This window comes from Euprymna scolopes, chromosome 41 (assembly GCF_053919585.1).
Source record: "Euprymna scolopes isolate OS-2025 chromosome 41, ASM5391958v1, whole genome shotgun sequence".
Taxonomy (NCBI): Eukaryota; Metazoa; Mollusca; class Cephalopoda; order Sepiida; family Sepiolidae; genus Euprymna; species Euprymna scolopes.
The window spans coordinates 10,982,434-10,999,862 of NC_136522.1; the positions used below are offsets into that span (position 1 = coordinate 10,982,434).

A 17,429-nucleotide genomic window follows, 5' to 3' on the forward strand; every position below is an offset into this window, starting at 1 on the left:
CTCACTATTGCCTAGCTGAACGGGATGTTGGTTTCATACCTCTGTCATGAACACCAGCCATAAGTGCAATGATTTTCAGAAACTTTCCATCTCGTGATCGCATTTTCCTGGTAAAAATATTTCTTTTCCGCCTCTTTTAAATGGACCAACTAGTAGCCTTCTTTTCATTTGCTGCAGTGTCCGAGTTTGTCTGTTGGCATGTGATTCAGCATTTTTTTTTTTAACTTTTAGAGAGAGAGAGAGAGAGAGAGAGAGAGAGAGAGAGAGAGAGAGAGAGAGAGAGAGAGAGAGAGAGAGTGTGTGTGTCTGTGTGTGTCTGTGTGAGGACAGCGAGATAAAAATGGGTAACTTTAAAACAAATTTTCTAATGCAACTCAATAAAGACTATCTTACTTACTACAAAAATGCTAGTTTCATTTTGGTTTCTTAAATTTCCGCCTTTTTTGTGCTGGTGAGGAGACTATATTCAAAGACACAATCTTTGTCAATTATTGTCAATTTTACTAAAATTAATATCGTATCCAAAACGATCGTAGACTCAATTTGATTTTGTTCGTTCATTCTTTTGAAACTGATTCATAATTACAATTATTAATCTTTATACGCAATATATATATATATATATATATATATATATATATATATATATATATATATATATATATATATATATATAATGTATTCCCTCTGCTTCACTTTTTTGTTATCAAGTAAGATCTTTGACTTAGTTGTTGTTTCATCAGATACTTTTGTATGCAAAATCTTTTGCTAGTATATATATATATATATATATATATATATATATATATATATATATACTTCATTTACTCACATAAAATTCATATACGAAAGTATAAATTTATGCCTAAACTTTATTTACTTCAACAGTGCTCAATACGTAGGTAGAGCTAGTTAGTAAGTTATAAAATATATATGGCGATTAATCGCCATATATATTTTATAATGCTTATGCATAATACACTGAATATACTGCGTTTCATCCACTCTAGGATTCTTCAGGCTTATGCATAAGCATTATAAAATATATATGGCGATTAAGCTACGCTGAATATTCCGCGTTTCATCCACTCTAATCGCTATATATATATTATAACTTTATATATATATATATATATATATATATATATATATATATATATATATATATATATATATATATATTCCGAATAAAGTTATCTAACAATCAGCTGGTATGAAAACCTGTGATTATAAGATTTACAAAATATTACTGGCCGTAATATTCTATAAGTATTATCCCATCGAATAAGGAATTGCTCGATATACAAGATAGAGCAAAATAAAAACTCCAGAAATATGCCCAACTTGAATTTCTACTCAATATACAGCTTGGATCTCATTACCTCACTGCTTTAAACGACAGTCACCTTGGATTTTACTGCGCAATTTGGAACCAAACCTTTATATCCTTTTCTTCAATTTCCCTTGCTATATGACTTCTAATTAATCAATTTTTGATTATGATTTTCCATGTCTCACTGACTTTAGTAAATAGGGTGAATACCATTATATCTATTTGCTAATATGTTCTCCTCTGAAGAGATGGTAGACATCGAAACCCTATAGGATAAGGAGATAAAATTTCTAAAGTATTCTTTGTCTTACATAGAATAATAAAAATCTTTGATATAAAAAAAGGTTTTTTAATTTCATTGAATCACTATAATTTGTATATATATATATATATATATATATATATATATATATATATATATATATATATATATATATATATATATATAGTGCACTTGTGTATCAATTTTTGGTTTGATAATTGTTTACATTTTTTTAAACTTCCAGGTAGGAGCAGAAGGAGAAGTCAGTATTCCTCATAGCCCTGATGATTATATTGACGGAGTAAGTTATCAGGCTGGAACTAAAGTTCTATCCGTTTTCAAAGGCAAAATAAAACTGACCCTGGTAGTTCGACTGTTCCACACCTCCTAACCGAAGAGCTCTCTGGCTTTGAATACTAGCATGCATTGCACGGCTTTTAGAAACAGACTTCAAAACTAACCTATCTCAACCCGGGTATTAATTTATCCCTCTTTCTCTCAAGTCTATACTTATAACTTACCCTGCATTTTCCTTGCCTCCCCACCCCTGTAAAATGGCCTTACTAACTCCACTGTTTTAATGTAGCAGTAATGCTATAAACAACTTCACATCCAAAAAACAAAAAGTGTGCTCTCTCTGCTACCAGCACAGGGAAACAAGAAGAAGAAGAAGAAGAAGAAGAAGAAGAAGAAGAAGAAGAAGAAGAAGATGCAATAGGCATGGCGTGTTGTATAGAGGAGGACAAGATAAGCTGTTTGTTTAAATGTATGTATGTATGTATGTATGTATGTATGTCTCCCTTATGTCAGGTCATGTCATATGCTACTGGTACCATGTAACCCAGTACTACCTGCCTCATGGTCGGGTCACCAGCGACTAAACTGGTTCCCCCACCAGACTTGTTTGGTGAGGAGGGCGGCTAGTCTCCCTGAAGGATTAAAAACAAGACCTTCCAAAGGGCGAATAAACTCTTTTTCTGGGTCAACGGCCAACTAGCACCGTGTATATTTGTGTGTGTGTATATGTGTATTGGGGTAGAGAGGGCTCCCGTAAGCCGTGGTGAAGGCAACCTTTCTAGGAGAAGCAAATCTCTGATTTAAAAAACCATAAAGCGGAAGACCATTACCCACTTTAAGCTGGTCTGCAGTTTAATTTGTTGCTGGCTATCTTGCTCTTGCTTATTGCTGGATCTCAACATTTTGAACCGAGAGAGAGACTTAGCTGTCGTACAAAGCTAAGACTCTGTAACATCATATTTGTATAGATACTCCCTCAGGTATTTGGGCTCATGGATTTTAAATGTCTGAGGGAGTGGCACTCGTCTGACAAGACGTTGCAATCATCATGTATGTCTCGCAAAAAACTTTCGACAGAGGCAACAGAATTTTATGAGATTGGTATCATTTTGAAGCTCAACGTCTTGGACAACCAATATCGAAAAATTGGCCAATTAATTCCTTCACCCTCAACTGGGTAGTTTTCTACAAGGAGGAGGTCGATTTTTTGCGAGCCATTTTTGCAAGTCATTGTATTGGTTGGATTGACTTTGCCTAATTTTAACGTTCCGAATTTCTGGTCGCGTCATGGAGTAGCGGTAAGACGTCAGATTTTCTTTCACTTTCTTTTCCGCCTTCGCGTCATGGGTTCGAGCTTGCCTGCCTACTACCACATTTAAAAAAATTTTTTTGCTCATCACACACCTCCAAACACCAAGGCAACGCCGGGCACCCAGGCTAGTTGAACATAAAGGAAGGCCAAACTCTAAGGAAAGGGAGGCCGTATTTCACTCATGCTTGAGAAGCAAGCTATAATTTTCCCAAAACTCTACGGAACCGAAACCTCAAACTCTGATCTATTCTTTTATCTGGTTGAACATCTGATTTCTATGTTGGCAAGCTTTTCGAAATCGACTTCCAAAATAACGTGTCTCTGGACATGCTTTCATTTATTTACCCCTCCCCCTTCTCTCAAATCTATCCTTGTCACTTTCTCTCATATTTTCTTGGCCTTCCTCTGTCAACCGACCCTGCTACGTCAACTGTTCCACATGTACAAACGCAAGAACTCTTATCCATTCTCTTATCATCATATTTGGTTTGACATTTTTTAAAATTACATTTTCACCCCAAACAAGGCACATTTCCACTTTGATGTAGGGGGCTACTATCAGGGGCATAATCTACAGGGGTACTATGTGGGAAGTTGGGCAGCAAGATGTCGGTTCACGTTACACTTGAACTTCTGCATGTCAGTGCAGTTGGGGAAGCAAGAACCCGGAAGCGGTTCTGGGGAAGAAACTGCTGGAGTAGAAGGATCTCTTACATCTAGGGATCTTTACTGTGATTTAGCTGCTTCTCGGGTTTGTCGGGGGTATTTACGTCGAGAGGGTACGAGTGCTTGCAGTTCGTCAGAGCATTCACCGTTAAAGTACTTGTAGAACAGGCAGAGAGATGCTACATTTCGTCGATGGGACAGAGGCTGAAACTTAGATGACAGTTCAGGACCTATCAGTTTGGCGACTCTCTTTTGAACCTTGTCTAGGAGCGAGAGACTAGTAGCAGATGCACCAGCCCAAATATAACAACAATACTCCATACATGGGCGAATGGTGGTCTTATAGAGGTACAAGATACATTTGTTTTACATGCTGGCATGTGTTGGACAGCCTCTAGAAATTGGCTCCCAAACTAACCTATCTCTGGCCAAGTCTTTATTTATCCCTTTTTTTTTTTTCTCAATTCCACTTGTTACGTTCTTATTAATGAAGGATCGACCATGTGATGTTCTCATCCAGGAGCAATAAAAAAATTTAAAAAAAACTCAAATTACAAGTGTGGACGTGTACATCTGCTTCTCTTTCTAAATCGTAGAGTATTTTCTATTAGGTGCAAAGATAGCATGATATTTGTCCCATGTCATGGCCGTGTTGAGCAATTTCTTATTAACAAAAAAAAAATCAACTTCATCTGCCTTATCGCAGCAATTGATAAGTTTTTTCTGGGCTTATATCAAGATATTTGCTTGTACGCACGGTGCAAATCGCGAACTATGCTTAACACTAGCTGATTGTCTTATATATATTACTAGCAGAGGTACTAGGTGTTGCCCGGGTGTTTCGAGGTGTGTGTGCTTTTGGGTAAATCAAAACAAAAATCACTGCCCGGGGGGGGGGGTAAAAAAAAGTCTTGGTAAAGGATTGAACCCGAAGCTTTGAGGCGAAGTTGGAAAATAAAGTGTGAAAAAAAACAAAAAAAACGTGCGATGTTGACCGTTCGGCCACCAAGAAATGGTAACAGAAAGATGTTTGAATTTATTTAAATATTAATAATTGGCAGGTGCCCGTACTTGATGACTAAATGAGGTCAACTTTCACTGCGAGGCAGTATTTTATTTACTGCGGGGCAGTTTTTTGTTTTTTTTTGTTTCCCCAAGATGTTGTGGGGGGGGGGGACCAGCTCCCAATAAAAAGGGGATTGTCCAAATTTAATAGCAATTGTTTGATACAAGGAGAAACTCCGCATTGAAAAGCTGATTGCTTTTGGACATTCTCGGCGATCGCGACAGGAACAATGATGCCAGCTTCAAATCAGTTTCACTTTTATTATACGAAAAAGCCAAATCCACATGCGGCGATCCAAACATTTGGAATATTTAACTATTCAAAGTCGGGCAAATTAAATAGACAATTGACCCCCGTTGTTAACTCGTAGATATTATCATTTAGATGTGATATAAAATCTTTTAAATAGGAGCGAGCCGAGCGAGAACCAAGCGGGAAAAAAGCCTTTTGCGGACATACACAAAAAGCGAACATACATACACACACACATTTTCGCTTTTATATTTATTAGATTACAGTTTATAGATCACCTTCTCAGCTATATTGTGAAAAAAAAATTAAATTTTTGTTCAGTAAAACAAAAGTTATGATGGATTTTCTGGTGTTCAAAATCGTGAAAATATGTAAGGAGGTGAGCGACGCTTTTTATGATTGGTTTCCATAGCAATCACGTCGCTTCAGCGACTACTGTTGCTACTAATTCGAAAAGAGAACTAACAAGTGAAACAGAGAGAGAGTGAAAGCATGAAAGGGAGATAATTGGGGGGATTAATTGAAAGCAGACGAGTTCCGTACATTGTTATTACATATGTGAAGGAAAAAAATAAGACTGAAATTAAACAAAGAACAAGTGAATTTATTGGAAGCCTGGAAAAATCATGGATTACAATAGAAAAATGCGAGCATGAAAAGTCCTATGGTTAAGCTTAAACATGGAAAATATTCTAGTAAAAAATATAATAAATTTATAACTTAAAACATTGCAGCTTTAAGGGTTTTTTTTTTTAAATTCAATTTATAACATCATATAATCAATTCTTAATGCTGCAATATTTTAAGTTATAAATTTATTATATTTTTTACTAGAATATCTTGTCCTTTTCTTTTCCAGTTTTGACAACTAGTCCTTTACTTTTCCATGTTTAAGCTTAACCATATAACTTTTCATGCTCGCATTTTTCTGTTGTAACACACACACACACACACACACACACACACACACACACACACACACACACACACACACACATATATATATATTACGTAGATTACTGTTTTAAAAATTATATAAATAAATAAAAAACATATTATTTGTTTACATACAAAATAAAAAATCGGCAATTTCTAAAAAAAAAACAACAAAAAAACATCCAGTCTCCAATGCTAACCTCAATATCGTTTAAAAAAATCAACAACAAAATCTACGTAAATATATAAATGATAAAAACTAAACAGTAAATCGTCTATGGCATCATAGCGTAATGGATTAAGACGCTGGACTGAAATATATAAGGCCCAGGGTTCGAGTCCTAATAACAGTCACGCTATGCTGAAGAGGGGTAGGGCCCCGAAACATGCATGTACGTAGATTACAGTTTTAACACACACACACACACACACATATATATATATATATATATAACTACTTAATTTACTCACATAAAATTAATATACGGAAGTATAGATTTATGCATAAACTTTAAGTATTTACTTCAAAAGTACTCAATACGTAGGTAGAGCTAGTTAGTAAGTTATAAAATGTATATGGCGATTAAGCTACACTGAATATTCCGCGTTTCATCCACTCTAGGATTCCTCAGGCTTATGCGCATAAGCCTGAAGAATCCTAGAGTGGATGAAATGCGGAATATTCAGTGTAGCTTAATCGCCATATACATTTTATAACTTACTATATATATATATATATATATATATATATATATATATATATATATATATATATATATATACTACACACACGTATATATATATGTTATTTTGGAGTTTTTCAACCATTCAACTATATTATAAAACTCGTCAATCTCAGGTCTGTCAATGAGTCAATTAATCTCTTTAAATCAAGGCATTCGTTTGCTTTCAATAATTTACACAAATCCTAACATTATTTTACCATGAAAATCTGTTTCGGGGATTTAAAAACAAAACAGCATTTTATATCATGGCTCCCTATCAGTGTTGATCAAGCATCACCTTTATTTAAAAAAAAAAAAATAGAAAGAACAAAAACTGATATTAGATGTATTTTTTTTGCTCCCGATTAATTATGGTACTAACCTATAGGCGTGATTAAAAATATCTTCCTTGCATATATTTGCATGTATCTAACTTTAAATGTAGAGCGTTTATTTTTGTTTAATTGTGTCTCAAATATTCATTCTCTTTGATTTTTCAGGATGGCCCACCAGAAGTAAGTATAGCTTTGAATCTATTCTGCCGGTAACCTCTTTAATTGGTCTCCCGACAAAGGAGGAATTGGACCGAGTTATTCACTCCCGTTTGTCCTTTCGTTTGTCTGTTCGTTTGTTCGCACTTTTCTCCATAACCACACGTTGGATATCTTTTGAAATATTGCACAAACATTAGTCATGGTAAAAGTAAATTTTTTGCCAGAACGGATTTTCCGGGATAACTCTGGTTGATCCTCTAGGGCGCATTATAGGGGCAAAATTACCCTCAAATAGGTCGTCCGTTTGTTTGTTCGCACTTTTCACAATAACCACGCCTGTTTTTTTTTTTTTTTTTTTAATTTTGTACAAACATTAGTCATGCTTGGATTGTTATGGTGGTAATTCGTCTTACAACCGTCGTAATAGTACTAAGAAGAACATACGGCCTATAAAATTTTGCCTAAATTAATGAAATGACATTTTTTTTTTTAATTGGGAGTTCCCAAGGCCCGAAGGTCACTCCAGGATAAGGATTAACGAGTCTTAGAAAGAGGGTGAGACAACACTGTGATGACCAGTACTGGTGAAACATGGTAGTCGCTTGGTTGGTTGTTTGTTTTTGTTTTATGGCATATCAACCCTTTTTGGGTTATTTAATGCCGAATCCAAAGATTTTTAAGAAAATTTTTTTAATAGAATATATTTGTTATTTTCACGTTGGTTTCTATTTAACCCATAGTTGGGACCCTAACAGGTACTACCACTCCGGGTCAGAGTGGACCTGGGAGCAATGGTAATTAAAGGGTGGCTCCACACTCCCCAAAGCCCACAAGCTGGGGCCTCACCACTGGATATAGTTTAAGGTCATATCCAGGACCCCCATTGAGGGACTTTTACCCTCTGCAGGGGGGGGGGGCAGTCGGCGTATTCTAATGCCTCACCGACAGGGCCAGAAACATGGTAGATCAGCGTCTCTTCTGAGAGAAAGTGGAAACACGATGGCGAAAAGGTCCTCGCTCATTTCGAAGACGGTTTTGTGCTCTAAACAGAAACATTCATTTTGAACTCACTGCTATCTTATTAAAGAACCGACTGTCAATTTTATGAAATTATTTTTACACGATGACTTGCATTAAAGTTAAGCATACAAAAGTAAATATCAGGGTTCAATTGTGATCTAAAAGAAACATTCGTTTCAGACGCGCCCCTGTCTTATCAAAAAACCTACTGTTGATTTTATACGCTAGGTCTTTCTGCTTGTTCGGTAATAAAACTACTAAAATGTACTTGTGATGTTAGGCTGTATACAAATGTTAACATTGGTCAAAATTGGACTTTCTTTAATCAGATTTTTTTTTTCAATTATCGATTTTTGATACTTATCATAAAAATACCGATACAAAACCTACGTAAGAACACTCCCAGACAGATCAAGTACATTCGTGTGAAATAAAAAAAAAATGGCCCAACCGTTTTAGAGTCCATAGGGAACTCACTCACATGCACACAGTTCCTTATATATATTATCTATTTCTTCAGGTTCTTCAAGACTTTTACCACCTGAAGAAACTTATATAAAACATTAAGAAACTTATATGCAACCTACAAAAAATTGACTTAGGCCATTACAGTTGTTTCCCTAGATAGAGGAATTCCCTGTCTATTTCTTCAGTTGGTAAAAGTCAAGACTTCTACTAACTGAAGAAAACTGAACAAAACCTTTTAAAAGTCAAGACTGAAGAAACAGATAAGGGATTCCTCTGTCTGCGGAAACAATGGTAATGGTCTGAGTTAATATATTGAGGGTGTAAAAAAAACAAAAAAACAACACGCGCACACATATATATTACGGTTTGTGCTTTTAGAACACAACGTAAGAAAATAAATAATTCAACACAAGTCCTTATCCCTGAGTGGCTTCCGGGCCTTGATAAGTGATGATCACTGTGTAAAAAAAAAAACAAAACAAAAAAAAAAAAGCTTCTGAAACAACGAACACAACAAGGTATATATATATATATATATACACGGTGCTAGTTGGCCGTTGACCCGTGTATATTTGTGTGTGTATATGTGTATTGGGGTAGAGAGGGCTCCCGTAAGCCGTGGTGAAGGCAACCTTTCTAGGAGAAGCAAATCTCTGATTTAAAAAACCATAAAGCGGAAGACCAGTACCTGCATTAAGCTGGTCTGCAGTTTAATTTGTTGCAGGTTATCTTGCTCTTGCTTGTTGCTGGATCTCAACATTTTGAACCGAAAGAGAGATTAAGCTGTCGTACAAAGCTAAGATTCTGTAACATCATATTTGCATAGATACTCCCTCAGGCATTTGGACTCATGAATTTTAAATGGCACTCGTCTGACAAGACGTTGCAATTATCATATATATATATATATATATATATATACAGGGTGGGCCAAAATAAGGGTCCTATCTTTAAATATAATCATATATATATATAGGACCCTTATTTTGGCCCACCCTGTATATATATATATATATATATATATATATATATATATATATATATATATATATATATATATATATATAATGTTTAATGATTTTTAAATTATTTCTCGAAATTAGAAACATTATCGTTATTGCTGTTTAATTGTATTTGAAATATTTATTTTCTTTGCTTTTTCAGGAACCATCACCAGAAGTAAGTATAGCTTTGAACATATTAAATTCTTTGTTGCCATGGTAATTGGTCTTACATCCGTTATAAAATACATTATTTGATGTCACAGCTCATACATTTGATATGATCTCGCAAAAGAGATATATATATATAGCTTTTGAAATAGCTGAGTGGTTTGACTTCAGTTCGAGTAATAACTCTTGCGAATCACCAATCTGGCATGTCGCAGTATGAAGCGAGTATCATAGTGGAAACGTGAGTTGTTAGCCGGAAGCTTGCGTACTTTTTGACGACACTCCCGAATGCCTCTACTAGCCGGTATTTAAGCCTTAACCAGCCAATCACAATATTGCAAGAGGAAAGACCCGGATGTATATTACCCCCCCCCCCCCGGAACTATATTCTCTCGTGAAATTAAGCTTTAATATCTCCTCTTCTTAGGGTCAAAACATAGTCTATTTACTTTTTTCCTTAGTCTTTTCTGACTCAAGCCTTGCTATAATGACCTTTGACCACTAGTATTTCTGACCTTGGTTTCTCCATTGAAGAATTCTGTCTTATTGGGATAGGAATTTTGAACGAGTCATATAGTATTTCCATTGGTATATCTGTAACGTTATATGGCGTTACATGTCAACCCTTTCGGACCCACACGTTGTTTGGTACTGTCGCGAAGAAACAAACAAATAAAACGAGAAAGAAACAAAAATCCAACTCGACATTTTTCTTTTTAAAATGCAAATAAAATGCATTCATTTGTGGTTCTTCCAAAACAGTGCATTACATTATCTTTCCTAAGTCTTTTTGCACACACATTTGCTTTTTAAAAGTCTCTGTCCTCACCACCTTACACTGGCACTAACCAGCGCTTTCTCGCCCTCGCATTTACACGTCCATCTTCATTGGTATACAATTTTCCTCTCCCTGACTACGTGGTGTATTTTTCTTTCTTTTTCTTGTGATGCAAGCTAATTTGCATATGTGTTTTAACGGCTGCTGCTGCTAATATTTTTACTAGCAAGCTATCCTTTGGCTGCTGCTGATTTTCTCACATGCGCCCATACGCGCTCTGTTACATATCTCTGCGACCTCTATAGTGTGCTTGGATCTAAACTGATTCCAATGTAAATAATGGGCAATCAACAATTCCCCCACTATCCAATAATCATGAGGTTGTTTGCTCAGCAACCGAGAAGGCTAACATGCCTGCCAGTCGGTTTGCCTCCAACTCCACACTGGACCCTGCTAACCACCCCTTCCCTGACTTTCCCTTGCGGACAGACGCCACACTAGACGATCTGAAAATCACCCCTTCTCAGGTGCATGCTATCATAAAAAACCTTGACACTTCAAAAGCATGTGGACCTGATCTCATCCCGGCTGTGCTATTAAGAAAATGCTCCACTGAAGTAGCTTCGGTTCTCTCCAAACTTTACAACAAATGCCTTAATGAATCTTGCTTTCTTGCCTGCTGGAAAACTGCTTCTGTGGTACGAATTTTCAAGAATTCTGGCAAAAGAACTGACCCAGTAAATTACCGCCCCATTAACCTCCTCCTACTTTTCGCCAAAATATTTGAGTCCATAATTAACCAAGTTCTAGTCCATCACCTTACAGATGCTAAACTTATGACCGACCAACAATATGGATTTAGGCAAGCCCATTCCACGGCAGACATCCTAACTGTAATCGCTGAGCGTATATACCATTCACTTGACAAAGCAGTGGAGGGTAGAGTGGTAGCTCTAGATATATCTAAGGCTTTTGACAGGGTATGGCATGAAGGTCTTCTCAGGAAAATCAGATCATACGGTATCACTAGAAGAATACTTAATATGATTAAATCCTTCTTAGATAAGAAAAATATCCAGGTTGTTCTCGACGGTCGTACATCTAAAAAATATGATATAAATGTGGGAGTGCCTCAAGGGTCTATCCTTGGACCTCTGTTATTCCTAATATTCATAAATGACCTCCCTGACAAAATTGCCTGTGAGATGGGTATATATGCTGACGACATCACACTCTATAACAGACATGACAGGAAAACAGATGAACACATATCTAAAGAAATGGCAGAAACACTAGAGGATGACCTCCGATCTGTAGTGGAATGGGGACAAAAATGGATGATCACATTCAATGCTGCCAAGACTAAATTTGTTTCCTTCAATAATTACAAGAAACCTTCTCTACCACCAATAGCAATGGCGAAAGACTCTTTATCTGAAAGTACATCTTTTAAACTCCTCGGCCTAACGTTCACAGGAAACACGAGTTGGAAAAATTACATTGAGAGCATTGCCAGGACCGCTGCAAAAAAGGTAGGTTCTCTCTTCCATGCTAGAAAGTTACTAATGCCCGAAAGTATCCTGTACCTCTATAAGGCCACCATTCGCCCATGTATGGAGTATTGTTGTCATATTTGGGTTGGTGCCTCTGCTACTAGTTTCTTGCTTCTATACAAGGTTCAAAAGAGAGTCGCCAACCTAATAATTCCTGAACTGTTATCTAAGCTTCAGCCTCTGTCCCATCGACGAAATATAGCATCCTTCTGCCTGTTCTACAAGTACTTTAACGGTGAGTGCTCCGACGAACTTCTAGCACTTGTACCCCCTCGACGTAAATACCTCCGGCAAACCTGACAAGCAGCAAAGTCCCACCCCTTCACAATTGAGATCCCTAGATGTAAGAGAGCCTTCTAATCCAGTAGTTTCTTCCCCAGAACCGCTAGACTTTGGAATTCCCTTCCGGGTCCCTGCTTCCCCAACTGTACTGACATGCAGAAGTTCAAGTGTAACGTGAACCGACATCTTGCTGCCCAACTCCCTTCATAGTACCCCTGTAGATTATGTCCCTGATAGTAGCCCCCTACATCAAAGTGGCAATGTGCCTTGTGTGGGGTGAAAATGTAATTAAAAAAAAATGTCTTTTGCATGGAAATTTGTTTCCTTTTATGTCGTACCAGCATATTCCTCGTGGGCAACGTCGATAATTTAAACAATTTAAAAATAAAAACATGTAAAGTACGTAATATCCTCCCCACCAGATATTTCAGCAGAGTATATATATTTACAGGAACGAGCCGCGTATATATTGAAATTTATTATAGCGTTTGGTAATTGGATCAAAAGCAACCAATCACAAGCCACTATTTGCAACATCTGCCACACCCCACGTGAACGTATTTTTCAAACGTCTACCCGTTTTCCTTTCCCTGCTGATTACAGTCTTTTTTGTCTTTTCATTCTAGATAACCGATACTGAAACGAATGCAGAAGAACAAGAGGTTTAAATTCTTTCTTTACTTTCTTTTAAAATTTTTTTTGTATTTTTCGTATAGAATGAAACAAAAAGTCATAATAATCATAATCACCACCACCACCACCACCATCATCGTCATCATCATCTCAACCACCACCACGATTTTATTCATCATCATCATCATCATCATCATCATCATCATCATCATCATCATCATCATCATCATCATCATTTGTGTAATGTTTATGGCATACATTGGACAGTTCTTACAAATTAACTTCCAAACATTGCATATCTACTGCAGATGATGAGACTCTTCTTCTCTAACAGTCATCCGTTAGGAATGTAAGCTGATTTATAGACGAAAACAGTTTGTCATAATTCTTGCATCTGTGATAAACCAACCAATTGTGATAAACCAACCAATTGTGAACGACTTCAGTGACTAGCAATACAGATCTCATCCTGAAAGATCAACAGCTGGTGTTCGGTGTAATATGGGCTCGACTGATTATTTACTTCCTTCTCACCACAGAAAGACGTGACACAAGGTCGGAAATTTACGCACCAGTTCTAATGAGATTACTGAAGTTACCATAAATACTTGTGTTTAAGTCGATGTGCATTTTCAGACCAAAAATTGTGTCATTTTTATTAGCTGTGTATAAGTCGACTGTAGATTCTAGACAAGTTAAATGGTCCGTCTCATGGCTATGTCTTGCACAGATAATTTCCTTTTTTTCTTTTTTGTAAGACATTATAAATTGTTTATCGGCATTCGCAAGTAATAATACATGCATTGACACAAGTGTGGTCTATTTGATTTTCATATATAGAACCAACCTGTTGCACACTTACATGCAATGAACGCAAATGTTGCTAATCAGAATTCTGTAGATTCCAGGCACATTTACTGTGTTTTGACATAATTCATGTCACACACTATAATAACATAAACGCATGCATTGCATGAGCCGTAATATACTGTAATAATGTGAACGCATGCGTTAAGTGCTATTAAATGGTTTCATTAAATAGTTCTCATTAAATTGCTAAAACTTGTTGAACTTAATGGAGAATGACATATTGTAAACACTACATTTCCTAATCAACTAAAAAAAATGTCATATCATCATTGAATACATCCTATCAAACTTAGGCCTATAGCCACGTCTAGAGAGTGAACATAGCGAGAGCTATTCCAATTATTATTAAACCTTCCACTGAAAAATCGCGCATGTGCTTACATGATAGCAAACACACTGCATTGGGGTTCGGAAGGAGTGCAATTAATTACTAACATTACTGAGTGCACAAACAAAATGGCGTTTTCTATGTTATGATCGAGCACCGAGTTGCTCTTTGACAGCATTTCCAAAATCATTACCCATGTACAAGTCGACCCCATAGAAAATAACCTTAAAATCGTTTCCCAGAAATTTGACTTATACACAAGTATATACGGTAAGCAATGTTGAGTCTGGTCAATACCAGTTAAATGACCATATATCAACGCTTCTCTGTGAGAACTGCAAAAATATAATGTCATCTCCCTTGACCGGGATGGAGGAGGTGTTTTCAATAAGTTTCTAGACATTTTTCGAATGGGCACCTTTATCGATAGTGCATACATGAAACTATAATACCTTTTGAAGTAATCTCTTCCGTCTGCAATGCACTTGTTTACCGTTCCAACAACCTCTGAAAGGCCCCATGGAAATCCTCTTGTATGAATGTGTTATAGCCTTTTTCATCCCCTCAATTATCTCATAACGACAGCTTATAAGGTTTTCCTTGAGCTTAGGAAATAACCAGAAGTCACAGGGAGCAAGGGCTGGATGATAAGGAAGGTAAGTAAAGGTTGGAGTAGTCTTCGGACAAACTTCACACAAACCTTCCATATCTTCAGTTCTTCGCAAATAATTGTGTGTACAGTTCCCACACTGACATCAAACTGTGCACTTATCGTCTCTATAGATACTCAATTTTAGTGTTCTGACTTCCTTGCTCCTTCTACACCTCTCACCATCCCTCACAGATTTCCTGCCTTCCTTAAATCTCTTATGCCACTCAAAAACTGATGCCCGACTCATACAAGGTAATCCAAATTTTTTCCAAGTTTAAAACAGAATTTTATTGAATATAAATGCACGCCAGGGGAACTCTCTGCCGCTTGCCTGTTTCCCACCTAACTACAACTTGGACGTCTTCAAGTCCAACATAAACAAATTCCTGACAAACCGCCCCCTTAAGTAAGACACTCTATCAAAACCCCTAATACTAATGATTACTAAAATACTATCTCATTGATTACTGTACACGCAATAACCCTTATCCCTGAGTGGCCTTCGGGCCTTGATAAGTGGTGACCCCCATGTAAAAAAAAAAAAAAAAAATATCATTCTTCTAAAGTGTCTTCAAGTCCAGGTTGCATTTTTTTGAAAATACTGAATTTTCAAGAGTTTGCAACGATTTTAAATTTAAATACCTGTATAAAATGTCTGGAAATTATTGAAAGCACCTCGTATACGCGACTGGGGACCACTTGTGAATTGGATATTCCCTAGAAACTTTCTTAATCAGAAGAATCACGTTTAACTTGTCTAGAATAAATGCTGAAAAGTTTTTTTTTTTTTAATCTTTATTTTATATGTATTTTGTAGTTTTCTTGAAGCATTGTTGGTAGCGTATTAAGTTTTAGGTTTCAAAAAAATTTTTAGAAAAAAACAAAAAATTTCTTTTTTTTTAAAAAGTTTATTTTTAATTAAAATATTTTTCCTCTTTCTTTACAGTGTGCTGGTTTGACAGGCAGAGACCGGATAATCGTAAGTATTTCGTTTTCTGGAGATTTACCTCAGAATCCAACAAACGAGATTTACCTCAGAATCCAACAAACGAAAAAAAAAAATAAGGGTAAAACATTCAAACTATACATATACAGTGTATCACAAAAGTGAGTACACGCCTCACATTTCTTCATGGGACAACCCCTCACATTTCTTCATGGGACAACACTGAAAAAAAAATGATTTTTTGACACAATGAAAAGTAGTCTGTCTGCAGCATATATTACAAAGTTTATTTTTTTTTTTTTACAAGAGAGTCACTACTTATCAAGGCCTGGAGGCCACTCGAGGATAAGGGTTAATGGGTATACATAAGTAGTGGAAATTTTGTAAATTGGATTACGTAGGGGGATCTATGTGCTGTAACCCCACATTCGGCTTACAACTTCCGGTTGCGTATGCGTAAACATAAACCCATAACAGCGTAAACAAATAAACACAAATCGCTACTTTTGCAGAATCTGACCTGCGCATTGAAATATTAACGTTATTATTTAGAAATTATTATTTAACATGGGAAGGGTGGGGATGTTTTGCAACTATTCTGTATTACAGTTATATTGTCGCAATTTTCTTACAAATAAATCAACTTTGACCCGTTGACAACCATAAGAACAATTTACAACGGCGACTTCCCCACCGCCTTTTTTTTTTTTAATTATTCTCCATTTTTTAATACACCTTTCTTAAAAACATTCACACATTTTCTTCTACACTACCAACATAAATAAATAACCCCCAAAATATGTTTTTTTTTAAAATTTGCATTACAAATAAATAATCAACGCGACAATAAAACGTATTGTTTTACTGTGTACGTTTTCAGCATCTCAATTGTTTTTTTTTTTCGCGTTTAAATTATCCAAATAAACAATTGTTAATACTTTCTGCGTTTTTATTTTACATCGTTCATTTCCGTATTACGTTTAAGTTATTTTAACGCAATTTTCTTACAAATAAATCTATTTTAACCTTTGACAACGACGATTTAGCCGCCACCTTGCATTTTTTTTTTTTTACATTTTCTTCTCCGTTTTTTAATATACTTAGAACCTTTTTTTTTCTACACTCTTAATATTAATAAATATTAATATTGATTTAATAAATCCGAAAACATTTTTTTTTAAAGTTACATTTTATTTTCATTTTCTATTTAAAAAGCCATTCTTAACATAGGGAGAGTGTTTTTAACTATTCTGTACTTTCAACTAACAATTTCATTTAAAAAAGATAAATCGAAATTTAAATTTAAGTATTATAGTATCTGTTCAGTGCACATGTACCTATAAGTATGGCAAACCACTTATAATTCAACGGCTGTAAGTTCTTT

The 17,429-nt window shown here is 35.9% G+C and overlaps 1 protein-coding gene across 3 annotated transcripts in view; it reads left to right on the top strand.

Moving 5' to 3' along the window:
• LOC145266351 (serine protease svh-1-like) overlaps positions 1-17,429 on the top strand; it is a 228,974-nt gene that overhangs the window by 42,252 nt on the left and 169,293 nt on the right. For 2 of the 3 annotated variants that reach the window (XM_080121964.1, XM_080121966.1), the window contains exons 7-11: positions 1,840-1,896; positions 7,350-7,364; positions 9,996-10,010; positions 13,243-13,278; positions 16,046-16,078. In XM_080121964.1, the coding sequence (XP_079978090.1) occupies positions 1,840-1,896; positions 7,350-7,364; positions 9,996-10,010; positions 13,243-13,278; positions 16,046-16,078 (156 nt within the window). The remainder of the gene's footprint in view (positions 1-1,839; positions 1,897-7,349; positions 7,365-9,995; positions 10,011-13,242; positions 13,279-16,045; positions 16,079-17,429) is intronic. The other variant, XM_080121965.1, reaches the window with a different exon arrangement.